The sequence below is a fragment of the Protopterus annectens genome, chromosome 12.part0, assembly GCF_019279795.1.
Source record: "Protopterus annectens isolate FY-2018-M chromosome 12.part0, PAN1.0, whole genome shotgun sequence".
NCBI lineage: Eukaryota > Metazoa > Chordata > Ceratodontiformes > Protopteridae > Protopterus > Protopterus annectens.
Genome location: NC_056746.1, coordinates 284127503 through 284148431, shown reverse-complemented (window position 1 = coordinate 284148431; position 20929 = coordinate 284127503). Strand labels below are relative to the sequence as shown.

Sequence of the window (20929 nt, the reverse complement as noted above, 5' to 3'; positions counted from 1 at the left end):
GTCAAGATAGGGGAATGTATACTGAAATAATTAAGATCAGCAAAAAAAACTTTTCTGAATATATCACAGAAACAGAAAAAAGTACAGTTGATGTCCTACTGATCACTGATTCAGTATTCCCAACATATGGGTGGTCACTGCCGACATCCTGCCAGGATACCAAAGATGTACCTTTGCTGCATCGTACATTCAATGCATGACCTCAGCTCATATGCAAAGGGATACAAAGATGGATAAACGAGTGTGGATATTCACTCTATCTCCAAGCCAGCAGCCTGAAGACTAGACAGCTAGTACAGATATAACAAATTGGTGAGAAAACTCCCCTATACCTATGGAAGGGGGCAAAGGCTAAAGTAGAGGGGGGGGAGAACAACTGAAGATAGAAGTTAGTGAAAGAAGAGGGGATGGAGGGTTGGTGGAATACTGCAATACTGATCAGTAGGATATCTACTGTAATATTAAGTTCTTGCACAACTGTATTATGTCCTGACCGAAACCACTGTTGCAGTATTCCTCACATATGTGTGATTTCCAGAGCTAAAGAATGTAGGAATGGCGGCTGGCTACTGAGAACAATCTAGCAGTCCGGACAGGCGGCTGGCTACTGAGAACAATCTAGCAGTCCGGACAGGACCGACCTAGCAAAGGCGGTCTTGCACCTGGAGAAGGTATAAACTTTGTAGTGCTTGGTAAAGGTGTGCAAAAATGACCAAGTGGCTGCCTTCAAGACAAAACTGGAGTCTGTTCCTTTGTGAAAAGCTGCTGAGGAAGCGGCTGCCCTAGTGGAATGTGCTTCAGGACAGGACTACAAGGTCTTACCATGGTAACAGTAGCAGTAAGTAATAACCATTGAAATCCAGGCTGCAATAGTTTGTAGACTGGCTGACCCAACTTAGGTGTCCATAAAGAATACAAAAAGATAGTCAACCTTTCTGATGGATTTACTTTTATCCAGGTTAGTTCATAGGTTCATAGTTCATAGGTTCATACTAAGCTAACTGCTCTTGCGAGCCATTTTAAGCTTAGCCAATTATCCCTTGTGAGACTCAAACCCTGCACCTTGTGTTTGCAAGGCAAACACCTTAACCATTAGGCCACCCTCCCAAAAAGGAAAATCTGAGTTGCTTGTGAATGTCAAGAGAATGTATGATCCTTTCCCTTCTGTTTTGGGAATTGGGAGAGAAGGTGGGAAGATGAATGGCCTGATTCAGAGACTGCTCATTCACTACTTTAGGTATGAAGAATGGATTAACCCTGACAGTCACTCTGTCTCTGTGAAAAATGAAAAAAAGTGGAGATGGCCATGACAGCCTGTAGCTCAGAAACTCCTGGAAGAGGTAAGGATCAAGATGAAGATGGTTTTCCAACTACAGAATTTCACAGAAGTAGAGGAAGCTGGTTCAAATGGAGCAGAATAGGCTTTTTTAGCAAAAAAGTAAGATCCCAAGGAAGAAAGATGGGTTTCTTTGGTGGGTTAAGATGCAAAACTTCACTGAGGAAAAGCTTGATCTCCAGTTTAGCCATAAGTGGAGAACTAAGGAAGAGGGAGGAAGACAAATGAGCTTTTATGGACTAGTAGGCTAAGCCTGATCAAAGAATTTACAGAGGTACTGCAGTACTGTAGGGACCTGTGCTAAGAGTGGATCCGGAGTATGTTTGCAGCACCAGAAGAAAAAACATTTCCACATAACCATGTAAGATTTTCTGGCAGCAGGTCTCCTAGCAGGACTTGTACCACTTCTTCAAAGAAGAGATGTCTTTGAGGGATTAAAATCCTTTCATCCACAGTGTTAGGCTGACGGATGGAAGACTCGAGTTGAACAGCAATCTTTTTTGCTGACTAATCGTGTCTGTTTACAGAGGAATCCTCCTGTAATTTCCTTTTGCCAGATGAAACAGCACAGGAAACCAATGTTGCCTTGGTGAGAATGGCGCCAGTAAGAGGAGTCTGGGTGTCTCCTTTTGTGCTTTGAGAAGAATTTTTGGAAGAACAGGTAGAGGAGGAAGGAGAAACAAAGAAACTCTCTGTCCAATGGAAAGAGCAGGCATCTGCCCTCCAGACTGTGGGACAAGGGTCCCTTGGTGCTGAACTAAGGGAGCTGAAGGGTGTTTGGTAAAGCAAAGAGGTCTGCTTGAGTAGTGCTACACTGAAGTGTGATACTGTGGAAACCTCTCTGTTCAAGATGCACTTGTGGGGGTCCTTCCAGGAGCAGCTTAAGAAGCCTGCTAGCACACTATACTGAGAGGGGATGTATGTAGCTGTAAGCGAGATGTTCATTTGTGTAGCCAAATTCCAAGCCTCTTGTGCCAAGACCTGGTGCCTCCCTGTTTATGTATCATGATCATGTTGTGTGTGTGCACTTACAGTGGCACTTATCTCCAAAGGTGATTGAAAATCTGAAGAGCTTGCAGAAGAGCCCTCATTTCTTTTAGGGTGAAGTGTTCTTTCAGGAACTGTGGTGGCCATTTCCATGCACTCAGTTTGATCCTGTCTATGCCTCCCATAACTCATCTAAGGTGCTCATGTGAACCTGTTGCAGAGGAGAAGAAAGTGTGAAAAGGTAATCCTGGGTTGAGGATGCCCTATTGTTTTCAGCATCTAAGCTCCATCCTGAGACAAGGGAGGAGGAGAATTAGGATGTCCAATGGGTGACGGTGCTGGAACCACAAAAACTTCAGGTACCACTGAACTTTCCACATGTGGAGTCTGGCCAGGGGAAGTATAGGGCTGGTGGCCGCCATAAAGCTCAAAGTCTTGAGGTCCTGGAAGCAGCTGGACAAGCTGAGAACCTTTTCCAAAGACAGGAAGGCATGCATTGTCTTTGTGTTCAGCCTTCACCCCATTAACACCATGTCCTAAGAATCATGTGAATCTTTTGTAGTTTGTACTGAAACTCAGACTTGTCAAAGATGGAGGGTGAATTGAAGATGCGGAAGAATCTCTGGGGAGACAGCCTGGATGAGAAGTTTATCCAGGTAGGGGAAAATCTGAATTCCTTGAGTGTTGCAGAAAGCTACTACAGTGGCTAGGTACTTTGTGATCCCTCTTGGGGATATGGAAAGACCAAATGGCACAGTTGTAAACTGAAAAAGTGATGAGCCAGAGACAAAAATGAGGAATCTCCTGCAACAAGGACAAAGGGAAATGTGTAGGTAAGCATCATTGAGATCTAATAACCCTAAGAAAGCCTGTGGGAGGATGAAAGGTATAAAAGTCTAAAGAGAGAGCATTTTGAAAGATGGTAAGTGCTTAGGGCAGACAGGTCTAAGATGGGGTCTCCAATGCCCTTTTCTGGGGACTAGAAAAATCCTGAAACAAAACCCTTTTCCTATGAATTGTTTTGGTATTTGCTCAATAGTACCTGGATTCAAGAGATCTTGAATACTGGGAGTCAGAAGGGATATTTAGTTTTAAGGAGGCAGTGGCAAGCCTCTCAGAGGGGGAATATTTTCCCAAGACATGGCATAGTCATTCCTGAAGATGGAGATAACCCACTTTTCTGTGGAAATAGCTTCCCACCTGGACAGGGAGAGAGACAACCTTTGAGAAAGGGGGGGGGGTGATAGGGCTGGGGATGGGGGAGATGCTGTAGGGATAGTCACAGGTTTTTGCCTCCAAAGTGTAGCTTCCCAGCTGAAGGTTCCCTGTGGGATTTTTCAGAGTACCTTTTCCTGGGTGTCTTTCTCTCTGGACTGTCTCCAGGTCCCTTCCAATGAAGGAGGTAGATTTAGTTGGGAAGTTCGTATGGTATCTAGAAACTGAAGCAGGATGTGACTGCAGTCTTTCATGGTCTTACCTTGGACTTGCAGAGTTTTGAACAGACTGGCTGCTGAGGGCCAACTAGTAAATCTTTGTCTAAGGGAAAATCTAGAGTATTTGTTATAAAAATCCTCAGGTACAGGTTGGCGTTTGCTCCAGAGCCATGCATACCTGTGGATAACAGATCCTGTGGCAGCTGCCCTAGAAAAGCATCCACAGCATGGTAACTGCACTTAATGCTGTGTCTGACAATCCGAATGATCTGCAAAAGTAAGCTCTGCATCTGTTGTTTAGAGTCTGCTGTAGGAGGATTCAAGATAACTTTGTTTAAGGAGTTAAGAACAGAAATCAAATACTTTGTCATTTTAGTCTGGCGATTAAATGCCCTAAAGGCAAGGCTACCAGAGGTGTAAACCTTCTTCCTCCATCTACCCATAGCCCTACTACTGTCACCAGTAGGTAGGACATTTGCTCTGGACAGAAGCTTGGAGGGCTTATCTGAAGAGACAGAGAGATACTGCAGAAGGGTCTACTGCAGGGTTCTTATATAGATATTTAAGGTAATCAAGGACCTTGTAAAACCTGTCTGGTTTCTTAGGAGCTGGTAGTTGAGAATCAGGTGCTAAAAAGAGATGGACTGAAAGGCTTTCTGAAAAGCCTCAAGGACAGGTAAGACTGGAGAAGGGCAAGGATACGCATCCCCAAGAGGGTGTAATACTTCTTCTGAACATCAGAGATCTGCATGGATTACAAAATCAGTGTTTCATCATGCTCTATACAGTCTCCCCAAAAGAAGCCTATGGGGAATCAAGTGAGAGGGAGTCCCCTTCAATGGAAGAGATCTGCCTATGAGAATGCAGATGAGAGGAATAGTCCAGAGAATGGCTAGAGTCACAGTCCTGCTCCTCATCAGATGAAGAGGAAACCAGAATAGGTCTCAGAGAAGTAGCTTGTGGTTGTGGAGACCCAAAGGAGGGAGCCTTCAAATATAAAATAGCTTTAAACAACCCTTATGAGAAGTCCATCTGCTCCTTCTCTCTAGCTGCTTAGGGAAAGCCCACATGCTTAGTCTTCCATTTTTTTTTCTTTTTAGGCCTGACATCCACCTGGATAAGACACAGAGGTATGGAACAAAGTTTGACCTCTAGTAGGCAGCTTGGGATTTCTTCTCTAACTAGAATTTAAGCCACGTCATGCAGTCCTTCTGAAATGATGAGACATTGCCCCTCGGATGTACCGTTAGTCTGCAAAGCCTCAGGGGCCATACCAGGCTCTGATAGGGTCTTGGTAGTGGGCAACTGAGAAGTCACCTGATGTACCACAGGTTGTGAAAAGTACAGTTTTGTACCTACCATAAATGTAGATGTTCGAAGATCCACATTGCTGCAGTCCTTACTTATGGGTAGTCCGCTGTCCTCGGTCGGCCCGAATACCAAAGTATTAGGCTGACGTCGGTCATGGGCGCTGAGATCTGACGTCAGAGCGTCAGGGTATAAAAGCGCATGACCGACGTCATATCCTCAGTCTTTTCTTGCCCCAGATGTCAGAAGACCCCAAAAGAAAGGCCACAGCCAAAAACAGCATACCTCCCAAAAGCATGCCCAACAACAACCACCACCCAAATCATATAACCATGCCAAACTACAGTGGGGAAGGAGGGAGGGTAAATTGGACTGCAGCAATGTGGATCTTCGAACATCTACATTTATGGTAGGTACAAAACTGTACTATGTTCTTCATCTCACATTGCTGCAGTCCTTACTTATGGGTAGAATCCCAAAGCAACGGGAGAGGGAGGATGGAAACATCATAAAGCATTAGGGGCTGCTAAAATGCCCTGTAATATTGCAGTGGCAAATCCAGCCCTAGACTTAGAATAAAGAGGAAGGTGGTAATGTTTAGAAAAAGTATGTACTGAACTCCAAGTAGCTGCTTCCAAAATATCTTTTGTAGCTACCCCCCTTAAAAAGGCAGTAGACGTGGCAGTAGCTCTAGTGGAATGAGGTCTGATTCCAGCCGGAATCTCCTTGCCATGATGGGAATAACAGAAAGAAATACAAAACCCAATCCATTTAGAAATAGTTTGTTTAGAAACAGGTTTACCCTGAGAACCCAAAGCAAAAGAAACAAACAACTGCTGAGACTGTCTGAACTCCTTGGTTCTGCTCAAATAATAACGCAACTGCCTGTGAATGTCCAAAGTATGCAAAATCTTCTCCCCTTTATTTTGGGGGTTTGCATAAAAAGTAGGCAAATGAATAGTTTGGTTTAAGGCCACACTAGAAACCACTTTAGGCATAAAGGAAGGATTAGTACGCAAAGATACCCTATCCTTATGAAAAATCAGGAAAGGCTCTACTGCCATAAGGGCCTGTAACTCAGAAACCCTTCTTGCAGAGGTAATGGCCAACAAAAAAGCAGTTTTCCATGACAAATACTTTAACTCGGCCGTAGCTGCAGGCTCAAAAGGTTGTAGAGTAAGTTTTTCCAACACAAAATTGAGATCCCAAGCCGGAGAAGGAGCTCTATGTGGGGGTCTTATGTTCTTTGCCCCTCTAAGAAATTGCTTAAACACAGGATGAGAGAATAAAGGAGGGTCACAGTCATAGTGAGCAGCAATGGCAGCAGCATGAATCTTTATAGAGGAGAAAGACAAACCTTTGTCCAATAACTCAGTAAGATATTGAAGAGAAGCACTTAAATTAGGCCTGGAAACATCAAAGTCTTTCGCTTTGCTCCAAATAAAAAATCTCCTCCATTTATCAGTGTAAACTTTCCTTGTACTAGGCCTTCTGGCCTCCAAAATAACATTCAAAACTTGTTGTGGAAGCTGAGACCCTCCAGGGTCTAAAACAGAATATGCCAGGCTGTTAGATGCAGAGACTGAATCCTTGCATTGAGGAAATGATTGCCCTCCTGAGACAAAAGATGCGGAATCAAAGGTAGAGGCCATGGAGGCTCCCTTACTAAACTCCTCAGTAGTGGGTACCAGTGCTGTCGAGGCCAATCCGGCGCTATCAGAATCATGGATGGCTTGTCTTGTCTGGCCTTCAAGAGTACCTTGGGGAGGAGAGGCAGAGGTGGAAAGGCATAAACATGAAGATTGCTCCAACTGAATGATAGAGCATCCACCCTCCAAGCTGTGCGATGAAACATTTTTGTGCAAAACTTTGGCAACTGGTAATTTAGTGGAGAAGCGAACAGATCTATGTCTGGAGTCCCCCATAACACTGTCAACTTTTGAAATATTTGAGGATCCAATTTCCACTCGTGAGGATCCACTATTTGTCTGCTCAACACGTCTGCTAAGGAGTTCTGTGCTCCTGGTAGAAACCTTGCCTGAAGATTGAGGTGTAAACTGAGAGCAGTCTCCCACAAAATCATCGCTTGTCTGCAAAGAGGGTAAGAATGGGTTCCCCCTTGCTTGTTGATGTACCACATGACAGTAGTGTTGTCTGTTTGAATCAACACCTGCCCTGGGAGAAGTAAATCCTTGAAAGCCATTAATGCAAATTGGACTGCTAACATCTCCTTCAAGTTGATATGCAAATGTTGAAGTCTGACAGGCCACGTGTCTTGCACCCATTTTCCATTGAGGTGTGCTCCCCAAGCCTTGTCCGAGGCATCTGTCGTAAGAATCTGACTCGCCTCTGGTCGGGTCACAGAGAGTCCCTTGTTTAGGTGACATTCCTGAGCCCACCACAAAAATTCCTTCTGAATGCAAGGTATTATCTGAATGACAGTGTCTAGATCCTGGCAGTGTTGTGTCCACACATTTTTGAGATACCATTGAAGCTTCCTCATATGCAGTTTGGCATTGGGAAGCACCACAATACAAGATGCCATGAACCCCAAGGCTTGAAGGACTGTCCTTGCAGTCAGCCTGGACTGTAGAGACATTTGATGGAAATAAAGAGAAAGGCTTCTTTGTTTGTCCGGGGTCAAAAAAGCCATCTGGGAAGCTGTATTCAGTCTCACACCCAGAAAGCACATGTCCTGAGAGGGTACTAGACTGGACTTTATTTCGTTCACAGAATACCCTAGGCATCTTAACACTGCCATCACATACTGTAGATGATGAAGAAGTTCGTCCTTGTCCTGTGCAATAATCAGGCAATCGTCCAAATAAGGATAAATCTGTATTCCTCTTAACCTGAAAAAGGCTATCACTGGAGCCAGGACCTTTGTGAACACTCTGGGCGCAGTAGATAAGCCAAAGGGCAATGCAGAGAACTGATAATGTAAATCTCCAGCCCGAAAACGCAGGTACCTCCTGCAACTGGGCCTGATAGGAACATGAAGATAAGCTTCTTTAAGATCCAGAGTTACCATCCAGTGATCTTTTCCCAACAGGGGTAAAAGTTGTTGTAACGTCAGTATCTTGAACTTTGGAATGTCCAGGTAAGTGTTGAGGATAGATAAATCCAAAATTGGTCTCCATGTGTTCCCTTTCTTTGGAACTAGAAACAGGCGAGAATAAAAGCCTAGGCCCACTTCTGACAGAGGAACTGGCTGTATAGCTCCCATTTGAAGAAGTAAAGAAATCTGTTTGTGGGCCTCTATCCTTTGCTGAGGAGGAACGTCTGGCATGCCTTTGAAAGGAGGCAAAGTATGGAAATAGAACTTGTAGCCTCGGTTTATAATGTCCAATACCCATTTGTCCTGGGTGACTAAAAGCCAGTTTTGTTTGAAAAGAGCTAACTTTCCTCCCAAAGGGGCTGCCAGGCAAGAGGAATCTGGCAGCTGAAAATGCCGGTCATTGGGCCTGCTTACGAAAGGACTGGCCCCTGCCCTCACCTGCAGACTGTGCAGGCGAACTCCATGTTCTAGGTCTGAAGGAGCTCTGAGCTCTGCCCCTACCACGTCTAGATCTGCCCCTGGACTGAGAATCAGAGGAAGGGTACGTCCATCCCTTAGTAGGCCAATTTCTACTAAACTTTGGAGGCTGCACCTGCAAAAAATCTTTAACAGTCTGCATAGATTTAGCCTTGTCTTCCATTTTCTTTAATACTGACTCCACAGGAGGACCAAACAAAACTTCCGACTGCAAAGGGGCATCCAGAATTCTAGTCTTAACATGCTCTGACAAATTCTGATCATTAAGCCAGGCGTGCCTTCGAATAACTGAACCAGTGGCAGCCACCCTGGAAGAAGCCTGTAAAGCATCAAAGCCACACTGCAAAGAATGCTTACCCACCTGTTCAGAGACATGTACCAAATCCTGCAATTCTTTACACTCTATGCCCTCTGCTAAAGCATCCACTTTAGATTTCAGCTGAGAAAGGAGGAAATTCGGATACTTCAACATGTGAAACTGGCAATTTAAAGCCCTCATTGCTAAAGTAGAAGAGGTATACACCTTCTTACCCCATCTATCCAAAGCTCTAGCTTCCTTATCTAGAGGAACCGGATTCTTTACAACAGAAGCTCTAACACCCTTAGGCCCTTGACTAATAGTCTCTGGGTCCGCCCTAGGACTCTTGTACAGATATTTATGAGCCTCAGGCACCCTGTAATATCTGTCCGGTTTAACTGGCGCAGGAGGCACAGAATCGGGATTAAGGGAAGCCTCCGAGAAAACATCTTGAACAACATCCAAAACAGGAGGAATAGCTAGGGGTCTATGTTGTGGTAAAAACAAGAATTCCCTAAGCCTCTTCCGTGAATCAGAAAAATCCTGTCCTTCCCACTTAAAATGCTCCCTCATGGAATGTAGTGTTTCTGAAAATGAAAAATCCTCAGGAGGAGAAGCAGAAGGAGTAGAATCCTCTGCATCTGAATCAGAATAAGGAGGAAAATCCTGAATGTCTTCAGCAGAAGACTCTGAATCATCAGAGGCCTGCTCCAAACTTTCCAACTCTGGCTCTACCCTGGGCCTCTTATCAGGAGGAGGCATGGAACCTCTAATTAAAGTTATCAAATCTTCTGCCATTTTAAGCATGTGTTTTTTAGGCACAGACCCTGCGGAACCAGAACTGACACCAGAGGAAGGCAAAACAGACCTGCCCTTAGAAGGAGCCTTAGACATAGTAGCAGAAGGCCTAACCACCTTAGGTACAGAAGGGAGAACAGAAACCTGAGAGGCCCCTTCAGCCTGACCAGACTCCTGTGAGGCCACATCTTGTAAAAACAAAGTTTCCCCCTGGGTCTCAACAGAAACTTCAGCCGGATCCACCTGTTCCACTGTAGTTTCTAAAGGACCGGCGTCCGAAACGGACGAATCATCCTGCCTAGGCTTCGAAGATTTGTCTTTGCGTTTCTTCGTGGAAGCGGGCGTCGGAGGATCCGACGGCATATTATAATTACACCGCTTGCCAAAGACTAACCTAGCGCAATCTAACCTTCGTTTTATAGTGCGCTTATTAAACCTAGCACAAAACCGACACCCGACTACGTCGTGCTCCGGTCCCAAACAAGGAATACAAAGCGAGTGGTAATCCCTATGCGGTATCTGTTTCCCACAAGAAATACAATTATTCAGTTTTTCTGACATCCGGTAACTAACTGAGGCAAGAAAAAACAAAAATATTCCCCAACGGGGTACTTAGCCCAACTTGGTATCGGTCTGAAACTCCGAATACGAAAAATTTCAGAACGCCGAACGGCACTTGCAACGCTGCTTCTGCATCGGACCATGCGGCAAAAAAGACTGAGGATATGACGTCGGTCATGCGCTTTTATACCCTGACGCTCTGACGTCAGATCTCAGCGCCCATGACCGACGTCAGCCTAATACTTTGGTATTCGGGCCGACCGAGGACAGCGGACTACCCATAAGTAAGGACTGCAGCAATGTGAGATGAAGAACATCTTAGCAGGTACAGTGGATTCAGTAACATTGGATTGCGGATCTGTTTGAGGTCTCCAAGTTTTTCTTTGCCAGCAGAGGACGTCCAATGAAGTGGAGTTCAGCATATTGAATTGGGCTAGGTATTTAAGATGCTGGGACTCAAGAAAGGTGTTGAGAGTAGAAAGCCTACACCTAAGAGTTATTGGAATGAAAGATTGACTGACAGAGCAAAATTTAAGACTGTGTTCAGGGCCTGGGCAATAAAGACACTTGGTATGCAAGCCCTTGTACAAAATCTGTCTACCACACTCACACTTACCCCCTCTTACTGGATATCTACAAATGTAATACTATATTGAAAGACAGAAAGGAAGGCTGCCTAACAGGGCACTTATCTGGATAAACAAAAGGACCAAAGGTAATGACCAAACAATGAACAGTCCTACGGATGCATGACCTGCGCTCGTGCTGGCAGCAAGACAGTATAAGTATCCATCATTATACCCCTAAGCATACAAGCTGAGGTCATGCATCAGACATAGGACCTAGGAAAGGTAAAGCTTCGGTATCTCAGCCAGATGTCAGCACTGACAACCCAAATGTCAGGAACACTGATTTCAGTCAGGACATCACTGAAAACTCATTCAGATAACCTGGTCCAAATGCATGTGGCTAAGTAGAAGCTGTGGAAATGACTGACAGATTAGGATGCTTCCTAAGAAAAGCTGCAGCAGAATATTACAGGCTAAAGGATAGGTCCAGAAAGGAAAATTTAGGACTCTTAGATTTCTCTGAAAAAGCTGACGGAAATAACTGCATGGAGTTTATGCCGAAATATACAAATCAATGGCTGGAAAACCCTGTTGTAGAGCTTCAGTTCAAGCAAGTACACAGAGTACAAATGCCGGATGCATTAGCCAAAAAGCAGCCCAGACTTACATTGGTTAAGTTTTTAACATATCAGCAAAAGGAAGAGGTCTTATCCAAGTTGTGGGGCAAATGGCGTAATCTTCCATGCCGCAGAAGCAAGGATATTTGTTAATAATGCTTATCTGGTACTGACAAGGAGGAAAAGAAATGTTTTCCTGCTGGTGATGACAAAATGCAGGGAAGTTAGGGAACTAAACTTAGACTTCAGTATCAAGCAGATCTGAGGGTATACCATAAAACAGGAGTAAAAACACTTGGGTACAGAGCAGGCATATCAGGACTTATGTTAAAAACAAGGGGAGACGGTCCCACAAGATGTCCAGATGACAGAAGAAAAAATAGAAATGTATAGATCACAAGTAGAGAGAGTTTCCAGTAAACCCTTCCTGCTACTTAAGCAAAAAAAAAAAAAAAAATGCTGGAGAAACAGGAGGCACGTGAAAAGTCAAAAACTATAAGAGATAAAGTACAATTAAAAATAATTGCTAAAATGGAGGATGATGCACAGCAAGAAGGCCAATACAAGAGATGGCTGAGTGTGGCAGAAATGCAACATTTTGTAAGAGAACTACAGCTGCCAATATTAGCTCAATGCATTATGGGACTAAAGACTTTTTTTAAATTTTCTTGCTTTTCTCAAAACTTTGGATAAAGTGCAATCTCCAGTAGGCTTCACCATATAATGAACATAAAAATGTTTGTGTTTAATGCTAAATGTAATATTTCTGTTTACAGGGGTAGAATGAGTGAGTGGCAATTTGATTGCAGGGGATACCCACTGCAATAAATAAAGGCTCTTGCCAGCATAATTGGGGGGGGGGGGCATTCACATGAGCAGGCAAGTCAACTGATGTCTTGAACAAGGACGTGGAAGATTTTGGTAAGACAGCCTTACTCAGAGGCCGGCTGGCTGGTGCACAGCATTGATCAAGAACATGAAATTCACAACAAGCAAATCCAAAGCTCTTTCAGTGGTCAACCAGATATTAGTCTGAAAAAAGGGTCACATGTTAATTGTTTTTCAGTAAGCCCAGAGCCAAGGAGGCCATTGAGAAGCTTAGCCACATCACCCACTACTGTGAGATTCTAACAATGACCTGCATTAAGTGGACTTTCTCCACATATCCCTGGTGAAAATTTGCGATCATCATCTGGTCATCCAGACTCTTTTTAAAGGTTGCTACAGAAGTATTCTGACAGGCAAGGGCAGCTTATTCGATAAACAGGGTATACTTTGGGACAAGCCTCTGTCATACTACTTGGTGTTATTAATGCGGTAGTGTAGGTTTAGGTCTCTAGAATTGGTGCTTACATTGCCATTGGTTCTAATTTCAAAAAGTGTTGGGTCATTCATAGCCCAGAAGGCTAAGGAAATTTCATCCCTCAGGAGTCTATATCACACTGAATAAATGGACAAGGCTTTTAAACTATCAAAATAGTTATGGGTCCTGAGACCTGAAATCTTTTTGGTGAAGAAATGTTGAGGTTTTTCAAGCTGGTTTAGGTGCGAGGTATATGGGGCAGCGTACATTATATTCAATGATGGGCCTAATAAGGGATTAATAAAGCGTGACTAACTTTTCTGGACATTAATAAGATACATGAAGGATGGGTTTTAAAAGGTACAAGGATTTTCAAACTACCAAAGAAAAGTGATTGGTCAACTGACAGCCTGTTATCCATATGTGTACCCTAGTCCATGATGACTGTGCCAAATTTAAATTAAATGTTTTTTATATATATATATATATATATATATATATATATATATATATATATAAATAGTGCAGAATTGATGCTAGATTTACAAAAAAAAAAAAAAAAAACTGTTGCATTTCTTTATGTCTGATCCATCCTTTGCTGGAGAACGAGTATCAGAATGGAATTTGATAAATACTCCCAGTTTGCACTCATCAGCAAACGGTCAGCCAATACCCTGATATTAACTTTTATGTCACATATATACCAAACAGGAGGGAGCTAGGACACAGCCCTGTGGGTACCACTGCTGAAAATGTTCAGACTAGAGCAAATACCACCGATCTTAACGGTATGGGCCCTCTCAAACAGCCAATCACCAAATGGGCAAGGATACAGTTTACTTATAGCAAGGCATTCTTCGCAGTATAACAAGATGGATTAGAAAATCTTGGAATGAGTCTTTTAGTATTTTTAAAATGAACAGTGCAGAAGACCTGGGAGGAAAAAGGTCTGTGTTTTTGCTGCTATGCAACACTTTTGATGTACAATTCTGCTCAGTATGTTGAAGAGAGTCTTGTGAGACTGGAGAAATTATCTAAACATAATGGATTAAATTCAGTATAGCCAATACAAAATTCATATCTGCCATCTGAATCACATGTTTCCATGCTTCTAGTACAATGACAAATGCTATAAATTTGTTAATATGCCCCATCCATCAATGTTACTATTAGGGTGGCTCATAACACAGGTCTTTGGGTATGTGCTTTTGATTCTATACTACAGTGTTAAGTATTGTTTGACCTAGAAAAGCTGTCACAAAATTAGAGTAGTAAAATGGCATATTTAGCTGTTTCATATTACTGTTTCTTAGTTATAACTATACTGGTTCCATTACACTACATGTACAGTGCATCATGCTGAAATTGTGAAGCTAGCACGTCTCTTGCACTACTAAAACTACTGAAACATATCCAGTTATATTTTCATTTATCTCCAAAAAGCAGTGCTGTGCAAAAGTTTTCTTATTCTTCTGCCCTTTCAGCATTGTGATCGGTGTGTTTGTGAGAGAGAAACACCACAAAGGCAGCAGCGGCATGGCAAACTGGGTAACAAGGACAACATATAACAGGTCAGACACACTGTAATGGGGTAAAATACAAACACCATTTATTGCACTGCCTCCCAGCCAGTATTCTTCACATCCCACTTGCTAACACAACAAAAGCTGGATAAGGAACAAGATAAATTCGTAACTGCTGGCTACTCTGAAAAAGAAACACTTACTATTGTTATTTTTGTTTTCATGTAACACTGTCACTACTGTAACGACAAGCACATACTATTAATAATTAGGACGTTACCTGTGGAAGCATTAATATTAAACCGTATTCAGTTTAGTCTCCTTAAAGAGGCTATAACCACTTTAAGGAAGGCCAAAGCAAAAGTCTGAAAATGTTGTATATTTTAACAACTTGGTTTTATTTATTTATTAACTTTGGGCTCAGTTTAAATGCAGAAGAATTAGAGTTCATAAATATTTTCTAATCATCTACTAGGGAGCTTTTCTGAAGTCTGAGTGAGGGTATTCAATGCTGTCAGCTTTTGCACAATTTAAATAAAGCAGTTAAAACAGTAACAGCACAGCCTTCTTACCTAATAAGAGTACTCTCTTGAAGCAGTTCTCGGCTGAGGTTCAAAGGAATATCTTCACTGTCAACAACACCTGAACAAAGAAAACATCGTCATTTGGAGGCAAGCACTCCATCTATTCCTTCTCAAACAGAATGTGAAACATGACAATCAACAGGTTTTTTTCTGTATGAAGATGAAAATGGAAAAACAAAATGGAGGGTCCAACAATGACTTGCATTTTCTGAAATATGTTTTAAAGTCAATACAATGAATGACAACTAGTCCCCAAAAGAGCAAACTAGTAACACCACATTTAATTTGGTTTTCACTTGAATATAATTCAGTTTAGTCTTACTAAGGAAGTATTTGCAGGAGGCAAGCCCCTACGTACCTCCCATTTTTGGGGCTGTACCCCAGCTCCCCAACACCATCCCTACATAAGCATTCTTATTCTAGTCACATCACCCTGCTAAGAGTAGAACTCTGTATGGCTGTTATATACAAGGTGGGACAAACTCAGACTTACATTAACCAGGAAGATGTGAAGGATACAAGGAGGCTTCCTTCATGTAGGAAAAAATGTTTGTGGCATTTTGCTGTCCACTATTTAAAGGCTGGTCTTTTCTGAATCCAGTTAGCAGTTGTTCATTCTAGTCATGTACATCTTGCAAAGGATCAGACAATGAAATGGAGTGACATCACATCACAATGAAGTTCAGGGAATAGTATAAAAACAAAGTGTAGATCTCCACAGGTGATATCTTTGGAGGGATTTGCTGAGCAACAGTCAAGATTTCTGTGACTTTCAAAAAAGGTTTACAAAATCCACAAGGAAATATATACATTTTTTTAACATTTCTGGCATTCCCAACCACCTGCTGTATTGTCCTCAGTCCCTTCCCTAACTGTCTCTCTCAAAATTGAGAAAGGGGATGTCATGTAGCATACAGGGGGAAAAAAATATTTTTCTTTATATAATGAAAAATGGAGGTGGGCATTACCATAGTCCCAGGAAGGTTAACATGCAGTGATGCTCTGTGTGTATCCCACCATACATGGAAATACCCATACTAATTCTGGTATCCTGCACCCCCAGCCTCTGCGGAGCATTTCCTGGTGGTGGTAAAAAGCAGCGATCTTCCACGAGGAAGAAAAGTACCAGCTGCTTGAGCCAACAACCCTCTCCCAAGCCAGCTCCTCCACTGACAACAAACACTTTTGTGCCCTAAAAATATAACTGCCCTTCTGTCTTTCTGGCAGCAGCAGCAAAGTTGTGGTAGCACTCCATAGTTAGGGCACGTTAAAAGAAAGAAAAGTTTCCTTGCTTATTCATATAAGCAAAATGAAATAGAAAGTAAGAGATTGAAAAAGATGGTACAGCTGTGTTTTGGAACCAAATCCATGTTTACAGCTTTCAAGTAGGTATAACATGCTCTTATTTTGTTTTTTAGGCTAGGTGGTAAACCATGACACAGATGGAAGGATGGGACAGCAAACTAAGCTGCAGCTAAAAAGTTTAGTAAAAAAAAAAATCAGTTACTTACAATCATCTTCAATTAAAATAACCTTGCCAACTGCATTGAAGAACCTTATAATCATTACAGTAGCAGCTCTGCTTGGCCAAGGCAGTACTTGAATCAAGTTAACTAGTAAATCAATCATGTAATGGTTAAAAGAATTAGAGGCAGAAAAGGGAAGGAGCAAATTACACAGAAATAAATGGAATATGAGGAAACAATACATGCAAAATGATGTCCAAGAGGAATGAAGTTTAAGGGAAGACAGGAAATGAGCAGTTTATGTAATGCTGGAGTGAATAACTGTTAAAAAGAAAGACAGCATATATGCAAGGCATAATGCATGGTATGAAAAATATTAATATGCATGGTTTTATTTTCTATTAATTTATGTGTGTCTAGGCCTTAAAGGATTAGTTAAAGGTGTTTAAAAAATCAGGCACTGGTTAAACTAGAGTTCTGAAGGAAAGTAGGTAGGTTAGGCTATTAATTACTCATGCATGGGTTATCATACTCTAGTTCTGATGAAAAATCAGTTAACTAAGCAAATGTCCTGACTTTTATATGCAGGGGTACACAAATCACATTTGCTGACACACAAAGACAGCTGAATCTATATTTTTTTGGAAATCTTATGACATTGATCAAGAATAACAAGAGAATTATGATACAGTCTTTGACTGTAACCAGATTATTTTGTGTTTGAGATGTGGATGGCAAGAAATTCATCTCAAAAGCAAAGCATGATAAGTGAATCTTGGCATCAAAGTTAATAACATACAGTATTCAGTTACAACAGAAAAAAATAATCATAATTGTTTGCGGTGTAGGAGATTTACTTGCTCCATGTAGTACTAGCTACTGGAAAAAAAAAAAGTGAAGTGTGCTAGATTTGAAAGCTGGTAAAGCAGCTGGTAATCGGTTTCAAACAGAGAATAGGAAACATCCGTGCGTTACTTCCTGTGTAAGGGAAGCAATTGGATTTTAATTTTAGTGGCTGTAATTTTGTACACAGGCAGAAATGGAGCTAAAATGAAGCTATTCTGCTGCAGCTGCTTTCTGGCAGGCACTGTTAGCTTTTAGTGTAAGTGCAGATGCGATCTTACCATTGTTAAAGACTGGGACTTGCGCTAGAGTAGTACTGAACCAGGGTGCCTTTCAACTGATACTGGAGCATAATCATGGAGCTTCATGCACTACATTTAGTTTCCCGATTTGTAAACAAGAGCTTAGAACACCATGTTATTTTATATTTAGTATTTCTGTACTTTTTTTTTTTTTTAATATACACCACCTTCTCCGATCCGCCTCTTTGTCAGAATATATGACTGGGAAATGTATCAAGCTGCTTTTCTTTAAGCATACTGCTCTTCAAAAATAAGCCTTAAGTTGAAAAGATCACAGCATGATCTGCAGCAGCTTTGTAGAAAATACCAAATGCAAAACTCTGATCAATCAGTTTAAGTCATTTTAGCTCTTTGTAATAATTGTTATTAAGGTTCATAGGTAGGAACTAGGCTACTGGCCCTAGGGCCTATATAAGCCTAGCTAAAAAGGTTCCCTGGCTTTTGCCACCCAAGAAAATTATTTTCCTGTGCCCCTGTCGAGCAGAGCCCCAGAGGTGATCTCCGGGGTGAATTTCCTATTTCCCATCCAATCATCAAGAGTGCTAATGAGGAGCTTTGTTTGATATAGATAGGTAGTTTGTTCTAGAGTATGGGATGTCTCTGGGACAGAAATCTATCCCTCTAGCATGTCCTGTTTATTGTGGTGACACGGTTTAGATCCCTAAAGCATGTAGCTCGGAGGGATTGGGATTTCTTTAAGTGGGGCATGTCCAACAGCTCTGGGTTTGACATAGCTTTGTAGGTTAGGCAGAGATCACCACTGAGTAGGCGATATGCGACAGAGTAAAGCTGGAGTTTTTTGAGACGGTCTGTGTAGGGCATCTGTTTGAGGCCGGTAATCCTCTTTGTGAGGTATTTCTGCGGCCTTTCCAGTTGTTGCAGATGTTTTGTGAGGTACATACCAAAAGGGGCGTTGTGCTCTATAATGGGTCTAGTGAGTGATGAGTAGAGGGGAACAATGATCTTTTTTTTCCTGGATGAGAAACCTTTTGTGATGAAGTGTGCCACATAGCAGGATTTCCTGACTACTGTGGCGATGTGATTATGAAAGGAGAGACTACTGTCCACCTGTGCCCCGAGGTCTCATCACACTTTTGGTGCTAAGTAGACTACCACCTATGTGGTAGCTCATGGGTACAGAGTTTTCACCAAAAGGGGGATGACAATGCACCTTTTGGCATTGAGCTTGAGGCCATGGCTTTGACACCAGGCATCTGTCTCAGTGAGGCCCTTTTGCAGGATGTCCACATCATTAGGAGTTTTGATGCTCCTAGTTTGCAGTCATCTGTGAACTTCGTTAGCCAAACACCTTCTGTGTTAGCCTGTACTTCAGAAAAGTAGATACCAAATAGGAGTGGACCCAAAACTGAACCCTCTGGTACACACTCTGGACCAAAAGGCAGCTGACGTAGCCATAGACCTGGTAGAATGGGCATGTACCCTACCCGGAAGAGACGTACCTTTATCTTTGTAAACCTGAAGAATGCAAAGAGAAATCCAGTTGGCAATAATTACCTTAGAAACCAGTTTTCCCAGAAAGGACCTAGCAAAGGACATAAACAACTGGTCAGACTTGCGATAGGCCTTAGTCCCTTTTAAGTAGGAACTTAGTTGTCTATGCACATCTAACAAATGCAGTTTATATTCTCCCCTGTTCTGAAAATTTGGAAAGAAAACAGGTAAATGGATTGATTGATTGATATTTGTTTCTGAAGCCACTTTGGGCAAAAAAGGATTAGTACGAAGTGAAACCATGTCTTTATGAAAAATCATACATGGAGATTTAACAGATAATGCCTGAAGTTCTGACACTCTCCTATACAAGGTAATGACCATAAGGAAAGCTGCCTTCCAGGACAAAAATTTCAAGTCCACAGAAGCAGCAGGCTCAAAGAGCAGAGCAACTAAAGCTTGCAAAACTAAGGTAAGGTCCCAAGGAGTAGGGTCCTTAACCAGAGGTCTTAAAAGAAAAGTACCTTTAATAAAAGTTTTGCAGAGTCTGGAGGAAGCTAAAGACGTCATGTTCTCACCTACATGGAAACTGGAAATGGCCGCCAGTTGAACTTTCACTGTAGATGAGCTGGCACCTTGGTGGAAAATGTGTGCTAAGAATTCGACGACCACTGGAACAGGAGCTGTAAAAGGATTTAAATCCCTTTGAGAAACCCACATAGAAAAAGCTTCCACTTACTACGGTAAACTTTTCTGGTAGACAATTTATGAGCTGCCACCAGAATAGACTTGACCAGGAAAGAGAAACTGGGAGTCCTAACAACCAATGGAACTGGAGCAGCCAAGCCATGAGCTTCAGAATGCCCAGGTCTGAATGAGGAACCCTTAAGGGGTGCAGAATGAGATCCAGTATCAGATCTAGGATCCAAGGAGGAATTACCAGATGAGACTAAAGACAGGGAAACCAGATTTGGCAAGGCCAGAACAGGACAATGAGGATGAGTCTGCTCCCCAACTGACGAGCCTTCTGGAGAAATTTTGTCATGAGAGGTAACAGGGGATAAGCATAAAGGAGACCAAGCATGGACCAGAGCGTCTCTGGGGGAATCCCCGTGTTGGGGGATCAGAACGAGGAACTCGCTGCACTTCGCGTTGGAAGGAGATGCAAAGAGATTGCAGCAAGGCCGACCCCACCCGAGGAAGACCTGCACTGCTACAGAACGATTCAGAGACCACTCATAAGGCATTTGGATAGTCCTGCTCAATTTGTCCACCAGTATATGTTGGATCGACCCACAATGTGAGCTGCTACCAGAAAATGGTTGGTGGAGATTGCCTATTCCCATGCTCTCATAGCCTCGCGACAAAGGGGATAAGATCTGGTTCCTCCTTGTTTATTGATGCACCAGACCACTGAAATAATGTCTGTCTGAATTGCAATAGTTCCCAGAGGAAGAAAGGCATGAAGGGCCTGCAACGCTAATAAAATCACTCTCATCTCTAGAACATTGATATTCAGTTTGGTCTTATTCAGGGAACATGTGCCTTGGACTGTCTTGCCCGAACAATGTCCCCCCCACCCTAGTCAGGAAGCATCTGTGGTCACTGTAGCTTGGGGAGCTGCTGCGATAAAAGACCATCCCTCTACTACCTCCAGGGAGAGTAACCACCAGAGGAGGGACTTCCTGCACGTGCTGCTGATGTGAATACGATGTGTCACCAGCAGACCCAATAAGAACCATTGGACTGCCAGCGTCCACTGCAGAACCCGCATATGAAGATGAGCATAGGGAAGAAGAGTAATGGTGGTTGCCATGGAACCCAGGGCTCTTAAAACTACCTCAGCTGGAGGAAGATGAGAATGAAGGATCACGAGTACATGAACTGTTAAGTTCCAGACCCTCTCTGGAGTCAGAAAGACCTTGGTTTGTAATGTGTCGATTCTCACACCTATATAATCTATGACCTGAACAGGGTCGAGAGAAGACTTGGATATGTTGATTGTAATGCCCAG

General features: G+C 42.6%; 1 protein-coding gene across 1 annotated transcript in view; it reads right to left on the bottom strand.

Annotated features, from left to right (window-relative positions):
* The window catches only part of TRAP1 (TNF receptor associated protein 1), a 950501-nt gene that overhangs the window by 323105 nt on the left and 606467 nt on the right, over positions 1–20929 (bottom strand). Inside the window, exon 11 of the mRNA XM_044089342.1 lies at positions 14841–14910. Within this exon, the coding sequence (XP_043945277.1) occupies positions 14841–14910 (70 nt within the window). The remainder of the gene's footprint in view (positions 1–14840; positions 14911–20929) is intronic.